We start from the raw sequence: 20,965 nt of genomic DNA, 5'->3' as shown, positions 1-20,965 counted from the left end.
CTCGCTCAGTTTGCTCGCACAACATCACAGGTTTGCTGCAGGGCAAAGGTGTTAGAGCCTTTCAAAGGAAAGACGTCAATCATGAGATCCGTTTGTATAGGAGGACACATAAGAGCAGCTATAGAGGCTCTCCAGTGGGCTTTGTTCCTCTTGTATTTAGTACATTTACTAAAGTGAGGTAGTCTGTTCTTTCCCGATAGCATAGCAGAACTCACTGAAATCTTATTTTTTCTGTTTCTTTTTGCGTATCTCATGGAGAACTCATTGGAAATAAAAGGAGTGAATGTCTAGCGCTGCGTCCAGCGCGTGAGGTCTGCTCCTTCCGCTAGGGCTCCCTTCAGCACAGATCATTTGCTGCCACTCTCCCCTAAAGCTGGGGAAGCAAGCATGGAATTTGACCAAAACCACAGAACTGTAGGGGTTGGAAGAGACCTCTAGAGATCATCAAGACAAAAAGTTCCTGCCTCCCCAGGCTGCACGAGGACACAGAACTTCTGTTTATTAAAATCATAGGACCAGGCATTGCCCAAATATTGTAGCTCCTTTGTACAAGCTGAAGAATTATTTTATTATGTTAACACAGCACCATTTTGTGCACCGATCAGTGGAAAAGGTAGCACCTTAGTATCTATTTTAGGAGATTAAAAATCCCACAAGGCATCAAGCAGCTTGACATTTAAATTATCAGTGAGACGAACAATACTGAACCCTTAAAATAGCTCATGGGCCTCAGCGAGTTTTTTCCACTGCGTCCAGATACACATCTCCTCAACAAGCACGACACCCCATTCCATTACGTTTTAGTCCCCAGTGTGGGTATTGCAAAGATACAGCGTCAAACTCTTCTGGGTTTGAGGACCATTTCCACTATGAATCACCATTTCCTGAGTCACCAGCAGCTGGGCTTTTTGTCCAGAAGGATTAAGAGCAAGGAAGTAACGAGGCTCACCTTTGAGTTACTGTGCTTCCCAGTGTGATCCAAGCCAGCTCTCCTGGAGGCAGCATCCTCTTGAAATCCATGGGATAACACTGCAGCCATTACTCTCCCCTTTCACCTTTAGAAAAGTTTATAAACCAGGTTAACTTTTGGGGGTGATTTTCTGCTAAATTTCAGACAGAATTGAGAAATGCTGCCATAATACTGCAGATTGCTGGCAGCTGAACATCCCCCCTGCTTCCCCCTCCCAGTCAGCTGCAGCTGTGTCTCTTTCCTGATGCAGTGCACCAACACTAAACCCCAGACCTCCACGTTTTCCTTAAGACTTTTTTTTAAAACCAGTCTGACCTATGGGGCAAAATTATTTAACCTGCCTGAAATCAACAGACTCTCAGGTTTTATTTCCAGTCAGAACATGCTGGAAGGAGAGAAACAGACTAACACATGCAGCTGACATCAACATCTGCCACCAATTTTGGGAGTTTCTCCAAAATGGATGAAGGATCAGAGGAAAAGCCTTGCAAGTTCCTATCTCATTTATAGGGGCACCTCTTCCTGATCATTTGTACAAAACATGGGAGGGACTGACAGTCTCTAACAGAGGAATTGAAGCCAGTGTGGAAAACTTCATAAAAGCAGGATGGCTCTGTAGGCAGGTGGCCTAATTACAGGCCTTGCTGGCATTGATTTCACCCAGAGTGTGATGGGGCCCTCACTTTCCACATGAAAGAAATAAGTCAGCATCACAGACCATGCAAAACCACTGCCACTCTGTTTTTTCTCACAGGGTGTAAGGTGGAATGATACAAAGATGGTAACAGATAGTCAAAAGGTTATTTATAGGGAAAGACTCACCGATACAGATGCCTTCGCTGGGAAATGCTGAAGTGATCTCCGCCAAAGATCAGTCTCTAAGAAATACTGCCTTAGTGGTGGTCAGCCCTTAAATGAGGTCTAGAGGAGGTGGAGTCAAGCTCTACCCCTTCCAAGAGCACAGCTAAATTACCCTCACCTGTGCTCCCACAGCTGACTGACACTTGCCTCAGCTGATTAATCAGAGGTTCAGGCTGTGATTACCAATTTCCCATACAACCCAGGGCGTTCTCTTAAGTGGTAGTAGGGATTATCTCAGGCTAAGAACCAGCGACCCACGCTAGGTGTCCAGTCCAGAATGAAACATTCCAAGACTCGCTTCCCATTGAAATGTACGTTTACGCAGTCTGCAGCTCTGGCCTTTCGGGTCTCGGTGTTGCACTGCAGCCCATCGGCATTGCCGACTGGAGGCGGCGGAGACTTAACACCTCCAACCCCATCCTTTGCTCTTGACATGACGTTCTTCTATTCCTCATCCTTGTCCAGTGCTTGAGATTCATTTGCAAACTGGACATGCCCTCACGTCCTTGAGGGCAGCCCAAATGGTACTGAGCCCCACCATGGCTTATCCAAACACAGGCCTGCCCAGGAAGAGGGCTGAGGCTGGTGGAGCTCTGGCCCCAGAACACAAGCACTATGATAGGAGCCCTAGGCAGATCTGTTAGAGCTTGTCTTTATAACGACATCAGGCTATATTTGGATTTAAGTTTTGTGTCGGGGACTGCCGGATACTCGGTGGGCGTCAGCCAAGGGTGATGTGTTTGTGTGTGTGAGAATGGTGGGTGTGAGTGTGGGGTGTGGGGATGTCGTTGGTGTTGAGCGACTAGAACACGCCACAGGACAATGGCTCCCGGCACCACGCTGATTTGGCATCAGCTGGAGAAATACAACAGTCCGGGCCTTGCTTACTATGGTAGCGGGATAGCATGATTATGATTATTGCTTCGCTTTCGTTCGATGTTCTTCCACTTCTTTGTGATTCAGGCCTGGTACGCTCGTGCTGGGTTCCTAATCGACGCTCACGCTCTCTCACGCTCGGGGATGTTTGTCGACGATGGTGAGATATGACTGTCGCAATGGTATTTCTCTGGCCCAGGTCAATACACATTAGGTGCACAAAACCGTGGTGCACAGACACACGGTAAAGCAGGATCACAGGCTCCCTGGACTATGGCCACTTCAGCCTACTCACCAACAATTTCCCCTTAACGCCTAAGCAGGGCTGATGTGCCTAGGCGGGCCTCCTCTGCCGTCAGTGCATCAAATAACCCTTCCTCTTTATTTCTAGATCCATTAGCAGCATGAACCTCACGCCTTGCGTAGCTCTGCCTCTCGGAAGCCACTTGGGTGTGAAAACGCCCTCAAAGAGAAACTAGGTAGCTAAACTCTGTCGTGGCTTCCCAGACATGCGACTTTTGCAGACGAGTTCAGTATTAAAAACATGTCACTAGGCTCAATTGTAGGTCTGAAGTCCTAAAGCGGCTTCCAGAAGAATAATTCTGCTTCTTGAGCTGCGGCTGCACCTTTGCAGTATGCTGGGGTGCTGGGTGCACCTAGTGGTTGGCACCAGACTCAACTTCCAAACTCTGCAAACATTGAGTTCTGAGCTCAGACCTGGATCCAATGCGTCCTGGCCAAGGCCAGTAGGAATGTCTGTACCTAAACACCCCATACCCCCGGGAGGGAATAGAACTTACACATCATTCAACCTTGAGATGTCAGAAGTTATGCTTTCTTCAGCAGCGTTTTTAAGCTGAGCGTCGGCAATAGGTTGCCCGAGTAGAGTGCTGTGGGAATAGTGCTGCGCCGGCTGAGTTTATCCGCATTGGCCTCGTTAATGTGGGTACTATAGAGGATTGTGCTCCAAGTCAATCAGAGTCCGACCCAGGGTTAGTGGTAGCGTTGGTCGTCCGCTTGGGTTGACGGCCAGCCTGAGCTAGAACAAAAAAAGCAGCTGCGGAGGCCCGATTTGCAGCGCGGTAGTTTGACTGGTAGGCCGGCTGAGTAACCTCGCTGTCACCTAGAACTACCAAATGATATAAACATGCTGATGGTTGTGTTTTCTGATGTCACATCGCATAACGGGCAAACAATTTGAGCCCACGAGGAGATCAAGCTGTCCACAAGAGCCTGGGGAAAAGGGGGAATGAACAGCCAGAGACTAAGAGAGCGAGAAACCAATGGTCTTTGTCCCGTAATTGCTTTAATAATGAGGATGCCATCTGTTGACTAAGGTACCCGGGCTTTCAGCGCACCGTTCGCATTTGCAAGTGATTGTTGGCACCGATAAATAGCGGAAAAGAGCGCTGGCGATGAGGAAGACCACATGCCACCATCAATCACCAAGTTTAATGCGGAGAATGCTTAATTCTACCATCTTCTTGCGAAGGCTTAGGAGAGACCCACCCATGAAGTATAGGTTGGTTTCTGAAGGCATTAATGGCTGTCCTCACCTTTATGGGAATTCTCTGTGCTGTTTTTTGTTTGCTGGTCACCAACAAAGGTGTGGCAGTCCTTGCGGGGAGTCACAGGAGAGGTTGTATTCCGCAGATGCGCCTGTTGATAAAGCACTCTGCTTGCCCCAGGATGGGCAAGCAACTGGACACCCCAGCGTTTGTTCAGGCCAATCCAGCGCTTTAGGCCTCGCAGTCAGGAATCCAAGAAAACAATACGGAAAAACTATATGCGTCAGACTTTCACTTTGGAATCCACAGTCAAGCAGCCGGTAAATTATGCCTGTGCTTCCCTGAACCTCAGAGCTTCTATAGTCCCTTAAAAGCAACTTTAGTACTCATGCATTCTGTCACATCTCTCCAGGCGACCTGGTATTCAGTAACACGAGTCGGCAGGACTAGAAGGCTACAGTTAGAAACAGAATTCAACTCACTTCTCAGAGCAGAACTTAGCCTGCAACATCTCTGGGATACTTTCATGACAGATGGCCGCTTAGAGTCATTTAGCAAATCCGTCTGCGTCAGAGGGCTTAGGCTCCTCGTTGCGTAATCTTTTTCCCATTACATGGAGTCACGGCCGCACGTACCTTTCCCCAGGTAAGCCAGCTCGCCCGAATATGGTAGAGCGGAGAGTTCCAGTGTCCGCTGGAACCACTCCGGTTAGAGTCCCCGTGCAGTCTAAGTTACTCCCGACAGCCAAACTCCTACACATGCAATTCAAGTTACAATGATGATGGCCAAATTCTTATTGGTAACGGCAGGTAGGGCTGCTTTTTGTGGCTTCATAAGGACAGAGTAGCCATTAAGAGAAGAAACTTCAGTCAGTGAGTAGCCTGAATAATGTCTCAGCTCAGGAACACAGACAAAAGTTGTAGATTACTTATTTAATAGGAAAAAATAAAGAAAAGCATGTAATTGGATCCATTTGCTTGACACCTTCATCATTTTTTTTCTTGCAGTAGGAAGACAGCAAAGAATACCTCTAAGAAAAGAATTCCTTTCACAGGAATATGACTTGAATATACTCGTACAGTCTTTGTACTTGGAGATGAACAACAGGGACACTGTGACCAAAAATGAGAACAAATTTCATTCCAACTTGTCTTACCCACAGAGCTTTACTTGAACACTTTTTCTCCAGGTAACCTACCACTTTCTCATTTATTCACTTGCATTTTCCAAGGCCATGTGCAATTCTTCAGCAAGATAATGCTTTAAATTACATTCCCTGTAGTAAGCACACTCAACATTGTTCTGAAGAAAGCAAGCACTGTAGAGAACGTGGCCCTTTCCAGCTGGAGCAATGACCTATGAACACTGCAAATCATGAAAGAGCACATAAACAGAGGTTCAAAATGGAATATTTAGCCAAATCGATTTGTAACAAAGCCCAAATGTCACAGTGACAGTAATACACTGTATTAGAGACCACTGAACTGGTGCTTTGTGTCATGCTGGCAACACGGTGAAGGCTGGGCATCACTGGGGGTTTTGCTAGATTACTCCAGTGGTTTGCTGTCTCGAAGGAAGTCTGCTGCTAACCAAATAATATGAGAGCAGGGGAGCTGAAAGTTGAAGAGAATCTATGACAGTGGATGTATGGCAACCTGTATCCCCTGCTTGTACTGAAGGTTGTTCGTACCAGAGGTCTGAAAGGACAGATGTGCCATCTACTGGTAGGGCAGACAGCTATATAAAAGAGAATGGGTTAACAGAGAGAGGTGGAAATCAAAATCAGACTCACCCTGTGACTGTGCCCACAGGATGAATGGAGGGGCAGGGCTGTCACTTAACCCAGAATGTGCTGTTTCTCTGCAAAGCCCTGTTAGGCTGTGGTAACAGAAGCACAGTCCCAAACTGCAATAGCATCTAGAAGGCCAGCAGCGTGTCTTCACACTGATACCTATTTCTGCCCTGTTTTCTGCAAAAACAACAAGAACATTGTTCTTAATGTCTCGATTGCTTAAAACCACCTTTCTTCCCTCTTAGAAAACCATGCTATGTTATTTAAGTGCCACGAAGCATTTCCTGACCTCAGGAGCAGGCAGGTGAACCTGGGACACCACCTGGCTGCCAGGCAGGCACTGATGTCCTCGGGGAGGCAGGGCTGCAGGGCCAGGCAGGCCCACTCACATAGCCGAGCCTCTGCTGCCATCTCCTGGAATACAGTGGAGATGCAGCGCTCGGACCCCCAAAAGGGGGAATTTTAATTAACTGTACGGCAGGTTTAGACTACAGAAACACCCAGATTGTTGGGATTCTGTCGGCAGGTTATCTATTAACCCAGCTCTCACCATAATGACCATTAGGTGACGGTCGGTGTGTGCTTTTCAGGCAGGGTTTCAGGAGGATTGCTTCCCATGCGATTTCCAAACCGCGTTTGGGGGAAACTGCAAATAGTTTCATCATAATCCCGTTGTACACAGGGTGGATTAGAAGGACTTCGTAACTGGAACGTGTTTTAATCACACCGGCAGGGATTACGCGTTCTGCGGGAACGGAAACACTTCCTTTTTACCACACACCGAGGACGGTCGCAGCGCTCATTGCCAAGCACACACCCATAGACACCCATAGACACCCATACAGCCGGCCGTGCAGCGCCGCTCTCCGTCCCCACGGCGCGGTGTGTAGCGCGGCCCCGCACTGCCCCCGCCACACCCCGAGTCAAGATGGCGGCGCGGCTGCTTCGCCTGCGTGGGCTCCTGCGGGACAGCGGCCGGAGGGCCTTCTCCTCACAGCCCAGGTCGGCGGGCGCCATGGGAGCCGAGCGGCGCTGGGCGCTGCGGGACGGAGCTGGGGGTTGCGGGGAGCGACGTGGGGGTGTTGGGACGGAGAGGTGCCGCGGGGCCGGATGCGTGGGCTGCGTGTGGGTGCGTTGGTGGGGCTGGTTGCGGGGTACGTATATACAGGGTATATTTCTATGTGCTTGTGTGGCTGTGTAAGGGGTGGGTACGTGTGTGCACATGTATGTATATGTGGCTTTGTGCTCTGTGTGCGTGTGACAGGAAGGCTGCGGGCCTGAATGCACACGCATGAGCACACACACACACATGTATGTGTGCATATATATGCACCCTTGCTTGCAGGGAGGCAGCTGGGATCCCCCCTGTCACGCTGGGCCCGGTGGTTCAGCCATCGCTGTACAGAGGGCAGGCTGCCCTTTGCCCCAGTTCCTGGGACGTGGAGTCCTTTGCTGACAGCAGGTGACAGTGTGACAAGGCCTGACCTTGTCTGCCCTACTGCACCAAGGGGTTGTGGGGCCCGAGTGCCCTTGTGCCACCCTTGAACCGGGCCAGTTCACCTCTGCTGCGGGCCCTGCGCCCTGCTTGAACACTGTGCCCATAGATGTAGCTTAATAGAGCTGTAAGTAGCTCTATAAATAATCCGTGTTTGCTAGGCAGGTATTTCCTTCCTTTACAAAGGGCTGTAAAAGCAGGGTGTGCCTGTATCCGAGCAGATGTTGGCTTCTCTTTCTCAGCCCTGCGCCAGCCGAGCAGCATGGCACGAAGCGCCTGGAGCCTTCTTCTGCTAAGCGTTTAACTGACATCGGCACCAGGAGGATCTTCTCGTCGGACCACGATATCTTCAGGGAGAGCGCCAGGAAGTTCTTTCAGGAGGAAGTGGTGCCTTTCCATGCAGAGTGAGATACCTTTAAAGCATTTTGGTTTTCCAGATAATTTGCTTTCTTTCCCCTCCCAAAATAAGCATTTTCAGGTATTATTCACTATGACAAGATAAACAAGATATTTGGTTTCAATAACAGGACTCGATTGAAACCAACCTGCCTATAAGGTTCATCAAAAGTCACTGATCGCTCTGAGCTGGCACCTTTGTTGCAGGCCTATGAGCAGGACAAATGCAGTTTGTAGAGCTGCAGCTGGTGTTTCCCTGCTTGTGCACTCTCTCATTGAAGTGGAGGGTTACATTTTCCTTTGCCTTTTATTAGAAAGACTTCTGGTGCAGCTTTGTGAACAGGTATTGCGTCCGCTCCAGGTTAATTATGATCCTGTTTGCTGACACAACTGTTTCTTCAAGTGACTGGAACAAGTTGGACTTGTGTTCTTGCATCACTGCAGAGACCTATGAACCATTCTGTTCTCACACCTTCCAAATAAACAAGTAGGCTTCAGGCACAGTGTACCGGTTAGCTGGGCCTATGTGAAGAGACTGCTATGGCATCAGCAAATGTGGATGAGCATGAGGAGAAAATGCTTTTGTGATGGGTGACATTGAGACAGCGGTGACCTTCAAAGTAGGGGACAAAAAAAGCCCACAAAGATGGTCTTTAGAGAGAATAAATTACCATTTCCAGTGCAGGAGCAGAAACTCTGGGAGTGAACTTAATGTGAGCGTGACAAGATGTGTTATTAACTGTGGATGAAGTGCTGTGGTATAGCTCTGCTGCACACCAGTGTGTGGAAGGAGTCTTTCTGACTGCATTTGTCAATCATATTATTTAAAAATGGCCATTAATGGCCATCCAGCTTTCTGGTGTGTTGGTGAACTCGGGGTACTATGTATTAGGGAGTAGGGGATTCTTACAGTCTGCAAACTGTCAGCAGACAAACCTTAGCTGTCTATTCACAAGCTGAAAACCACCTTACAGCAGCAATAGTTTACCAAGGTATAGTACTAAGTGAAAAGGGACTAATTTATTTTAATACATGTTGTTTTATATATTTTTGTATTTTTATATCAAGGTTGCTAATGTCTCAGAAACTGGTGTGTTTATATGCATTTGATGGGAAAAATGGGGTGTCAGGAAGGTGAGGACCTACTTGTTATTATCCCAATGGTTGTGGCTAAATCTCCTAGATCCTGCTCTGGTGCTCAGACTGAGACGCAGCACAGCCTTTCATAACAAGTCATAAAGAGTCATCAGGTTTACATGTTGGAAGCCAGGATTCAGATGTTATATAGTTGGTATCTGTGTAATGCCAGTGGCATTTGTGAAGAATGGAAAACCTGTTATTAAGTCACCACTTCTTAGCTGGGAAACTTAGTTGTCACAGCACCCTGTGTGCTGTGTTGTGCGTTGCTGAGACTGAAAGCGACTCTACCAGGCAGTGAAAACTTGCTGCGGGCCCTCTAAGATGAAGCAGCAGCTGTGCCAAATGGGAAGTAGCACACGGAGAATGTAATGGATATCTCTGTTCTTACGCTGTTTGCAGGTGGGAGAAGGATGGCCAGGTGAGCAGAGAGCTCTGGGAAAAAGCCGGACAGCAAGGTTTGCTGGGTGTTGCTATTGCTGAGAAACATGGAGGCATCGGAGCGGATATTCTCTCCTCAGCCGTGCTCTGGGAGGAGCAGTAAGTACTGGGCATTTCAGGAGCAGTTTGATTCAAGTTATCCACAGACTGGTTTTTCCTTTGTTTGTTTTGTCTTTCATAAGATTCCTTTATTGCTTACAGAAGTCGACATCAATAATTACAACACGTACAAATCCCTTCAGCTTTATGCATTTCAGGGGATTGCTTAAGTAATAAATGCCATTGTGCTCTACTGTGGTTGAGGGAAGCGTTTTGATTAGTCTGGTAGGTCACCCAATGACCTGGATGTAAAGGTACATTCTGTAAATAACAGAGCACATGCTACAAGTTCACATTATGTCCATGACGTCTGTGTTTAGGGCTTGCTTTCAGTGTTGGGTCTGTGTTGTAAAGGTGTGAAGTTCAGTGTTTACATTTCTGTAGGGTTGCTGCCTGAGCTGTTTTGTTTTTCCTCACTCCCCAGGATGTATGTCAACTGTACTGGTCCAGGATTTAGCCTTCACTCTGATATAGTCATGCCCTACATTGCAAATTATGGCACTGAAGAACAGATCAAACGCTTTATTCCTCAGATGGCTGCAGGGAAGTGTATCGGTGCTATTGCCATGACGGAGCCTGGGGCTGGCAGGTAAGCTAAAAATAAAGAGAGATGGTTGTAATCTTACTCGCTGTCTGCTGCTTTCTCAGTGAAAGAGATTCATGAGCATCCAGGTTATGTGGATGTCCTAATAACTGGGCAATATCCCAGAATGGGGAGGGCCTCTTTACAGATCACTCTTCTGCAGCTTTGCCAATGTGAGGTACTTGCTCAGAATCAGTTTCCTTATTGTCTCACGATGGACAAATTTACTTTGTATTTCCTTTTATGGTCTGAGATAAGGTTAATAATCTGTTTGTCCTGCGAGTATACCTTTAGTATGAAATGTAATCAGGAGAAAGTTTCATCAGTAAAATGGCTTTACTTCATTAGTATTAATTTTTGTTGTTGAGCAAAATGCTGGGGTTTTTTTCTGTGCTTTTTTCCCCCTCTGAATCCTTTCAAACAGATGAATATTGCTCCTTTTCTGTCATTGCTGAAGGGCAGACAGCACATATTCTGAATAGACTCAGGTGATCTGGCCATTTTCCACAACAGAGAGGAACAGGTGAAGAGCAAAACGTTTTGGTGTCATGCTTCCACAGGAGTCGATGTTGGCCGTATTTTTTTGCAGCTCCTCCTCATTAAGACTGAGCATGTTCAGAAGATGTTTTGTTTGACATTTGTCTTTTGAAGCATATCAGCGTAAGGGGATGCTGACTTCTGGTATCAGCACTACATCACACCGCTTCCCACAGGCAGATCTGTTAAAGGGGGGCCTCATGCTCATGTATGATTGCACACATTTATCATCTCTTTTGATTTCTGTGTTACTGCAAATCATTTCACCGTGTACCATTATTCTCCTGTGCGTTTTCTCTGACTGCATGCCTTGACGGTGTGAAGTCTATTTCCTGTGGGGTAGCATTCAAGGTACAAATGACAGCTTCTGGAACAGCTTCTTGAAGGGTCTTTTGAATTCCATTCTAGTGACTTGCAAGGAGTACGGACTTACGCAAAAAAAGATGGAAGTGACTGGATTCTGAATGGGAGCAAGGTAAGAAACTGTCGCATACGTCCCCCCATAGCCTTTGGGAGCTGAGGCACGCAGGGAGGGCTGTATACCAGAATCAGTGTCTTCTATTAGTTCTTCCTCTCTCTCCTTTTTTTTGCCAGTTGTTTTTTCTTTTATATAGACTTACTATACTTCTTGTTTTTTTGTTTTTTTTTTTTGCTATTTATGGGAAACAGATTCTTTTTATAATATTTAAATAACCTCATCTAAAGACTTTCTTTTTGCTTGAACTGGAAGAATCCCTATATTGTATAAGCAGAACCAGTGTTGTTTCTCATTGCTGAGGTTGAACACTGAAGTATGTATGCTACCTATGTTAGACTTCCTGCAGCCTGAGGTGTACTGCAATGCAGGCAGTGGGATCTGTTCAGAAGCTTGTATTAGGAGAGCAACGTTAGATGCTGTGTTTATGCTTTCAAGCTATTACAGAGTTGGTGTGTGCAAATAAATCTGTATGTACAGATGTCTGTAAATATATTTGCTCACTGTGTGTGGTTGATGCCAAGCAGGAGAGATTGCTTATTTCTTCTGGTGGTGGTAGGATGAGTTATGTTGACAAGCAGATGGATTATTCTGCAGAACTCTTGAGAGCAGTTGTTAGGAGAGGCCATCAGTGGTTTTGTGTTTTGTACCTTGCTATTTTATTAAAAAAGAGAACCTCTCTTTCTTATTTGATGTCTACACCCGATAACTCCTTCCTTCATTAGCAGGGGGCTGATGGAAGAAATGGGTCTGTGCATTCTTTCTCTTCACAATTCTCACCACACATTGCCTCTCAAATTTTGTAATTTCCTCTTAGACAGCACTTTAGCCTTCCTGAATAATTAAAATGCTTAAGCCTCACCTTTCAGTTTACCTATGAAAGTTTCCACACGCTGATGGTTTTCTTTCTATTGCTTGATGATCTTTTCTAATGCCTGTCCACCTTGCTTGTTGCGTTATTGCAAGCTGTGCTGGATTTTGTTTGTTTTTACAGACTTTCATCACTAATGGCTGGATGTGTGACGTGGTGATTGTGGTTACGGTTACAAACCCAGAGGCTCGATCTCCTGCTCATGGAATCAGCCTTTTTCTGGTGGAAAATGGAATGAAAGGTTTCGCGAAAGGACGCAAGCTGCAAAAAATTGGCCTGAAAGCTCAAGTAAGTCCTTGTGACCTGTAACACATAGCAGACTTTGAGGAAGTCTAAAATTGCTTGATGCCTGGCACTAAGCTTAATAAAGATACAATGGAACAGTTATTTTAGTGCTGAAGCCTTAGAGCATAAAAATTGGATGAAGTATGTATACTGAATTTCCATATGGAAGTCTGAAGTACATGATGTGCAAGGAGAAGCTGGCAGCTGGATTTCCTCAGTCTGAGAAGGGAAAGATGGGATTCTATTTCTGTCTTCAGCTACCTAACGGTTGGCTGTAGAAATGAAGCAGCACAGTTGAAGGGTGGCAAGGGACACAAACTGAGGAGACTCTTTAGTTGGTTATTAAGAAAAACCACCATAAAAATGATGTGATACCGGAACTAGGGGCTCGGGGCAGTTGTGGGGCCTCTCACTTGGAAGCATCAGGAAGTGAAACCCCTCAAGACCTTCAACTGTTGAAGGTGCTTTGAGTGCTTTGTCCATCTTTGAGGGGATGGACAACTTCAGAAGGACCCTCCCAGCCTAAACGGGGAAAAAACGTGGAATGCAGAGGTGAGAATGTCAGACTATAAACTGTCCTTTAAAATCCTCTTAGGACACAGCAGAACTGTTTTTTGAAGATGTGCGGTTGCCAGCAAGCGCCTTGCTTGGGAAAGAGAACAAAGGCTTCTATTATTTGATGGCAGAGCTCCCTCAGGTAAGAGCACTGGAAATGTTTGCTGTCTCTGAGAAGAACACGGACACATAAGATTTTATCACTGCAAGAATCTTGGATATGATGGATTTTAGAGAGCTTCATGTGGCTCAGGGTGGCTGTGAGCAGCACCCTGCCGATTCTACTGCTTTTTACCTGAAGTATGCTATTTGTAATGCTAAAAAGCCAAATTCTTTGGGCGTTGGCAATGGTGTTGACATCTCACTAATTCAAAGTCAGCAACACAGCTATTGAAGAACCTGAGCTTAGATTAAAGGGTTTGTTGTTGTTTTTTTTTTTTTTTTTTTTTTTTTTTTTTTTTTTTTTTTTTTTGTATATTTCTACTGTGGAGCCATTTCTCTTAGCAGACAACATTCAGCTTGGAAGACTGCATTTGGCATTCTCTTCAAAGAAAAAAAGCAAGCACTGCTGTCTTAACTTTTCGTCTTGTAGAAGCATATTAAAGATGCAATAAATTATTTCTTTATCCATAAAGCAAAGTAAATAAGTTGTTATCCAGATACCTCTAGTGAAAATAACAAAGATTGACTTGCTGAAGTTTTGGGATGATCTCGGAGGAAAAAGGGGCAACTTGGTTTTTCAAAACCTGACTGTGCTTTGTCTGAACTCTGACTGCCTCACCTGGTAGAGATCATGTGCCTTTACTTTTAGGCTGTGAGTAAACATGAAAAAAATATGAAGCCTGCTTAAAGAAAATATCTTGCTTGAAAGAAACAAATGCAATTGCAAGCAGGTTCAGTGGGATGAGTCAGATATTTTAATAGTGCTAAAAGCAACTGCACTCTACATTGTTTATCTACGCATTCTGTTGAAGAAAGGGACAAAAAACAGCCACTGTTTTTATGTAGGTTTTCTTTTTTTAAGAAGTATCCTACTGAAATTATTAAATGTGGGATTTTTGTTATCAACTGAGCAGTGAAATCTGATAATAAAACAGATTTCAGTGTTAAACTTTCAGTAAGAGCCCTGTGGTTGGCACGTATCTATTACTGGGACAGTGTTCCATCAGGAGAGTCACCAAAAAGCCTTAAAAATGAGCTTTGGACATGGAAACGTTTGGCCTGGTCACTAATTCCAGGGTGTCTGGTTTGATCTCTGATGTGACTTCTCCCACTTTTAGTGAGCAACACTGAACATCTGTTTCCCAATTGTGTATTTACATATGTGCATCTAATGAACAGAGGTGTAGGACTAACTCCGCTGGATTCTGTGATTCTCTGTTTCTAAAGGAAAGACTGCTGATCGCTGACATGGCTCTTGCCAGCTGTGAATTCATGTTTGAAGAAACAAGGGATTACGTGAGGCAAAGGAAAGCTTTTGGGAAGACAATTGCACACTTGCAGGTGAGTTAGAACAGGGAGACTTGTATAGCAGATGCACAGAGGAATTGATGTACATTTGTGTAAATGTAACATCAAGCAAGAAGTCATCCCTGGACTGTTAGTAATCCCATAGCAGTAATGCTTGTGGAAGGAAAATACACAGGCAAAAACAACTGGCTTTGTGCTCGTTACTTTTAGGCTTGCATTTTACCATCAGAAGTCACTAATCACAGAGTATATCTTAATTGCTTGCATTTCTGTATCTACTTGGGGTCCTGTAGACTGCAGAGGAGCTTGGTATGTGTGCAGCTATGCCATCCATCTACCTGTAACGCACTGCAGCAGCATGATCTTAATGAGACTGATGCTGTGATGGTCCCCAAGCAGCAACCTTGCTGCTTGAATGCCTGCAAAGGTGTTCACGTCCAACTTTATGGGTAATGGAACAAGGTTATTCACCTACCAGGTAGATGGGTATTCATGTGATTGCACTGTAAAACTGTTGGATCATTCTTTGTAAATATGACTTCCCCTTAAAGTAGTGGTTAAATTGTATTTTGAGGCGTGCCTACACTACCTAATTGCTGTCATAAAGCGCAGTAACATGAAATAAACATTTGCCATTACAATTTTCCTGAAAATCTATTAGGCCTGAACTCAACCAAGCACCTGAATGTTTGATTTATAAGACAGGAATTGCTCATATACATTACAGGACATTAGCTTTTTCATTTTAACACATTCAAAAATTAATTGGAACTGGAATATTTCTGTTTTTCTTTTGAGAGTTCCTTTGTCAAAATCAAATCTGTAATCGTTCTGAGTAACAGCAGAATTGAGCTCCTTAGTGGCTGGAATGTTAGGTTTCCAGGAGCTATTATCTTTATTTCTTTTTTAATTTAACATTGAGAAACAGCAGAATTTAGTATGTCCAGTGAGCAGCTCTAACACAGAAAGAATAGTTTGTTTATGTAGGTGTGGAATGCTTTCTCATCATAGTACTTAGCTGTGCAGAGGCCTCAAAAATAATATTGTTTCTTAGTATAATCTATTCCCAACACCAGGAGGCCCATAATATTAATAAAGTACAATATTTTTGGAAAAAAATATCCATTCTTGCATACCTTTTCCTGTTTGCACTAGAACATGCACATCAAAAATCCTTTCTAATTAGAGCTGTGTCTTGCCCAATTCATTTAGTCATACTACAGCACAGAGTTGGGATTTGGTTATATTAATTTCAAAGGAAAGCAAAAAGGCCTTTTATGTAGGTGATTAGAACTGTGAGATCAGGAGAAATTTCTCTTCCTAAGAGGTGATTTTTATTCCCTTTCCTACCAGAACTGCCAAGAGACAGTTATGTGCTGCCTTACCTGGCTTTAGGTAACCTTCATAGTGGGCTTCACCTGCCAGGCTGCATTGAGTGAAAGGGGATTATATTGGGCCAGATATACATAGGCTGCTCCGAATGTAATGCCTGCTATCTATTGTCATGGTAACTACAACAGATACAATGAGCACAGTAACCCTGGTAGAGCAATTTCTTAGCTACAAAACACAATTTTTCAACATAGTCACCACCGTTAGCTGTGCATCTTCACCAGCAATGAACAAGAGCCTGCATGCTGCCCTCATCCAAACACACACCAGCAGAGATGACCCACCATTGCCACTGCTGAAACACACCAACCCATCCCTCACTGAGCTCTCCTCCGTTGTTTGGCCTTCGTAAACATTCAGCAAACATCAGCGAATGTCGGTAGGCACAACTTTTTCTGCATTGGCAGAATTCAGTTCCACACCTTTGATTCATCCACACTTCCATATCAGACACCGTTCTGTTAGACTGTCCCTATGCTGCCATCTATCACATGGCAACAAAACATAACAGGGCCACAGGCTGCACATACCTGATCTAAAACATCTCTTTCAGTATGACAGAACTCAGCATCAGGAAAATTTCTTATAGTTGGTCTGAAACTTCTTTAGTGTTTGCTCAAAATGTTTTGCACATTACTTAACTCTGAAGAGCTGAACTCTCTGCAAATGCAGCCAATGCACAATGACATGTTACTAACTCAGCTGGAAGCTCATTGTCCCATAGGAGAGAAAAGACAGCAGCAGCTCCCAGCACCTCCTACTCTCCAGGAATTTGTTTCCAGGCATTTGGGGGGTTCCCCATGACGTCATGTTTTGAGTTGTTCGGCAAGTTAATGAGCAGTAATTTTCCCTAATAAGACTGGTAGAGATGTAGTTGTATGGAAAACAAACTGCATTTAGATGTAAAGATACCAAGCTGTATGGAATAGTGATTTTGAACAGAAATGCTTCTAGAAAATGCTTCCCTTTCTACTTCAAACAGAGCTTTAAAACAGTACTACTTCTGCTCTTTCTTTCCTCTGCTTCCTCTGTCCGCTTCTAAAATAGACGGTGCAGCACAAGTTGGCAGAAATGAAAACGAACATTTGTGTGGGCCGAGCCTTTCTGGACAACTGTTTGCAGCTGCACGCAGATAAACGCCTGGACTCCCCCACAGCTTCTATGGCAAAGTACTGGTATGTAGTTAAAGTAATTGGGAAGTGTTACTTATGTGATCTTGACAGGAGCCTAGTAATAAAAGCACTGAACTGCTCAGATTTAAACAAAAGATAAAATTACTGTCTGATTAATAACAACATTGTTGGTTTTTAAGAGAGGCCTTTAGCTTTAACTTCCATGGAGGAATCAACAGCAGCCTTAGTTGTTTTGAAAACCAGCACTGGTTAAAAGATCAGTTTCAAAGTTGTAGCATGCTTTTAAGATAGACTTCCATTAATAATAAAGATCAGCTTCAAATACAAGAGAGCATTTCATAGGCATTTAGATAAAGCAGATTTTACTACAATAATTTAAAAAAACTATGTGTATGTATTTAATCACAAGTTTATTTGAAGCTCCTGTGATCTAGAATACTTCTTAGTTAACATTACTTAGCTTTAATAGATGTTTAGCCCAGGCACTTTTTGAAGCTGTTTGGTTTCGAGAAGAAATAGTTGGCTACAGCTATTGCTGTAATTGAGACTAAACAGTTCATTCCTTTATTGGTTAGAACTCCTCCTTCTTTCTCCCTCCACACTTGGTGTAGTTAACTGTAGACTGAGGCTTAACTAGGGAAATCTGGATGACTAAAGCAATCCAAGAGTTGTATCACAAGAATTTGTGATCTGTGTAGTTTTGTTCTGCTCGCAAAGATATGAGAAAAAGCATACCAGACATAAAGAAACAACTTAGGGAAGTGTAGAGTAGCATATAATACAAGAATGGTGGTATAATAAATAGTAAAAGGTTATATACAGCAAGAACTCACCAATATTGAGGCCTTCAATCTAGATGGAAATTGCTGAGGCTGGTCACCAAACTTCACAAAGGAACAAGCTCCAACAGAGATGCTGCTGTTATGGTGGTCAGCCCTTAAATGAAAACAGGAGAGGTGGAGTCAGGCTCCACACCTTCCAGGAGCACAGCTGAATTACCTTCACCTGTGCTCCCACAGCTGAACTGACACTTGCCTCAGCTGATTAATCAAAGGTTCAGGCTGTGATTACCAATTTCCTATACTGGAAGACAGAAGATTTCTCATATTCTAAGCTTTCAGAAATAAATGTAGAGGTAATATGCAGAAAATGCTGAGGGAATCCAGTGAGAATCTTTACAATGAAAGGAAGGATTTTGTTTGAATGCTATTTCTGGCACTTCTTACCTAGAAGTACCAGGTACGTATGCGGAGGCATTCTGCTGTGAGGAGGAGGGAACAGCTGGCGTGCCAACTCAGATAGAGACTTACTTCCTCAACAGATTTTCCAAAGCAAAGAATTATAAACTCCTCCCACCCACCCAAATATTTAGTACCACAGTTTGTTATGGATTTCCCCATTCCCTAATAGCGTTCCTCTGGCTCTGTCCCATGGATCCTTTAGATGATTTAGTAAGTCCTTGAATGCAGAATTGCTCATGTTTCAGGAGACAGTCTCTTATTGGTTTTGCTTATAACCTGTTGCGCAGTCAGTGACTTGAGTTAGAGATGTGGTGAATTCAGAATGTAGTGTTAGCATCTCCCTCCTGATACCTTGTGAAAGATCTGTACTCTTCATTTTGTGATGACTGGTTATATGATGTAGCTGAATACAAAAGTATGTTTGAGGGACAGTTGAAGTACCTCCCTGCTGCATATTTAAAATAAATACACTGAATTAAGCATTGAACAGGGAGGATAGCATGAAATCATAGAATGGCTGGGTTGAAAAGGGCCACAATGCTCACCCAGTTCCAACCCCCTGCTGTTTGCAGGGTCACCAACCAGCAGACCAGGCTGCCCAGAGCCACATCCAGCCTGGCCTTGAATGCCTGCAGGGATGGGGCATCCACAGCCTCCATGGGCAACCTGTGCCAGTGTGTCACCACCCTCTGGGTGAAAAACTTCCTTCTAAGGTCCAACCTAAACCTCCCCTGTCTCAGTTTCAAACCATTCCCCCTTGTCCTATCACTGTCCACCCTTGTAAACAGCCATTCCGGCTCCTGTTTATGTGCTCTCTTCAAGTACTGGAATGAGGGACTCTCAAGTTCTTTCATGCAAAGCAGTTGACTCAAACAGTTGTCTTCTTCTGTTGCCACTCTGAAGGTCTGTTTTTTGAGGGGTTTTGGCTTTTTTTCTCCCCCCCCACATCACTTTTGCTTGAACTCTCAATGCTGAGAGTATGAGAGTGCTTGAAATAACGTGAAGTATGTAACTTTGCAGAGGCTGAGATGCAGGACATCAACTTCACATGGTGTGTTATCAGTCATCTTCTACAGGGAGGGGTCATAAAACTGAATGCTTTAAAGAAAATGTTTAATGATGGAGTAAAGGAAGAGTTTGCAGTGAGCAGCCCTGTTTAAGAATTAAAGTATTTGTGAGTGTTGAAAGCTATAAAATGTTTTGAGGACAATAAAATATTTCCTGATGTTGGTCATATTCAAGTAGCCTGGAACAGAAGGTTTGATAAGAAGGATATGCCAACATGCTTTACAAAAGAAGTTTTTTGGCTGGTGAGGAAGGTAAATGGGCTTGTTTGTTTTGGAAGCTTCTGTTCTCTGAAAGCACTTCCACATCGGCAACAAATCTTAATACTTTTCAATTCAGTATATTACTTTTTCATTGTGGAGGAAGAACTATTGAAGTATTTGAATGGCCAATGCTTTAGATTGGTTGTACAGGGGGAAAAAAAACAAAACCCACTGGGATGTATTTTTGTTAGCTTATCTGTATCTGTTAATTTTTCCTAGCATGCATCCTTCTAAAAACAGTTTTCTTCTTGACCATTTAAGGGCGTCTGATCTCCAAAACAGCATAGCAACTCAGTGTGTGCAACTGCACGGAGGCTCGGGGTACATGTGGGAGTATCCGATTGCAAAGTAAGTGCACCGCTTCAGACCTGCCTGCTGAAGGATTGCTAGCCAAATAGAATACGGCCCTTCTTAGGTCTACTCCTCAGTTGTTTTGTGTTAGTACTAATTGACTGTTCCCTTTCTCATCGTGTTTATTGAAAGGCAATCATCTGTATAGATGTCTGTGCGAGGCTTTTATTTTTCTGATTCTCCAAGTAATTCATAAGCTGTTGAGCAGTCTGTCTCTTTTTCAGGGTTGTTCTTGTAGAAGAAAATACCAATTGAAAAAGAGAAATAGTATTTATTATTATTATTTAATAAAGGAGCTGGTTTGCATGTTTTCTTTCTGGAATTACATGTATATGCATGGAAATATTGGTCAGCCTAAAGCTTGCATAATGCTATAGAATAACAAACTGCCTCATCAGGACCGTGAGTGGTTATGTTCAGATTTTGTCCCCTTTTAAGTGGAAACTTGGGGGCTTTGCATGGAGAGAGAAGGATTTGCTTTTCCCAGGAACCCTTCATTGAATCTTTCCTTCTTTTCTTTTTCCCCTCAGAGCTTTTGTGGATGCCCGTGTTCAGCCCATCTATGGAGGCACCAATGAGATTATGAAGGAGCTGATTGCCAGAGAAATTGTGGGTGACAACTAAGGCAGGTGCTGGCTGCCTGGAGAACCGTCCAGAACACCTTTATAGTAACACATGACATTAAAATCAGACATCAGAATGTAAGTAAAGGAGACAGATGTAATATATCATACTCTTTCAAGTGAGAGAAGCCTGTTGAAGTGGTAGCAGCAAGAAGGTGCTCCTCAGTGGGATTTCTGATGTTTAAATTGAAAGGTCATTAAATGTATTTGGATGAGACCGACTTCCCCTGACTTACTAGTGAAAGGAGTACTATGGCCGGGACATTATTGACTGCACCCTTTGCTGTTTGGGATTAAATCTCGCCTCCACAGAAGCCCATTTGTGATGGATAAGAGGGGGGAGGCTGGGACCTTGTCACTGTCCATACACGGCTGCTTATTGCTGTCACCGCTGTGGCGAGGGCGGTATGCGCTTAATCTCTGTGCCTTACTGTAACTGGCCTTTTGGACAAACCTAATAAAGCATTTCTGTGCGCTCCGTGCCTCGCTGTGTCACTTCACACCTCGGGCCGGGAAGGAGCGAGGCTCCTGTGTGCGGACACAGCT

General features: G+C 44.3%; 1 protein-coding gene and 1 long non-coding RNA gene across 2 annotated transcripts in view; one reads left to right on the top strand and one right to left on the bottom strand.

The window, feature by feature from the left end:
- Positions 1-1,905, bottom strand: part of LOC107316442 — a 17,011-nt gene extending 15,106 nt beyond the window's left edge. Inside the window, exons 1-2 of the long non-coding RNA XR_001556349.2 lie at positions 1,793-1,905; positions 950-1,055 (exon numbers count right to left, since the gene is read on the bottom strand). This is a non-coding gene — a long non-coding RNA (uncharacterized LOC107316442). The remainder of the gene's footprint in view (positions 1-949; positions 1,056-1,792) is intronic.
- Positions 1,906-6,805: 4,900 nt separating this feature from the next.
- Positions 6,806-20,901, top strand: ACADL (acyl-CoA dehydrogenase long chain). The gene is made up of 11 exons (XM_015867948.2): positions 6,806-7,009; positions 7,745-7,906; positions 9,438-9,575; positions 10,000-10,164; positions 11,104-11,170; positions 12,165-12,329; positions 12,922-13,023; positions 14,271-14,384; positions 16,791-16,918; positions 19,707-19,793; positions 20,327-20,901. Exons 1-11 carry the CDS (start codon positions 6,936-6,938, stop codon positions 20,418-20,420), a joined length of 1,296 nt encoding a protein of 431 aa, XP_015723434.1. The 5' UTR covers positions 6,806-6,935; the 3' UTR covers positions 20,421-20,901.
- The last annotated feature ends 64 nt before the right edge of the window (positions 20,902-20,965 follow it).

Source organism: Coturnix japonica, chromosome 7 (genome assembly GCF_001577835.2).
Source record: "Coturnix japonica isolate 7356 chromosome 7, Coturnix japonica 2.1, whole genome shotgun sequence".
NCBI classification, from domain to species: Eukaryota; Metazoa; Chordata; class Aves; order Galliformes; family Phasianidae; genus Coturnix; species Coturnix japonica.
The sequence above is the reverse complement of the archived record's forward strand: the minus strand, read 5'-3'. Positions and strand labels throughout refer to the sequence as shown.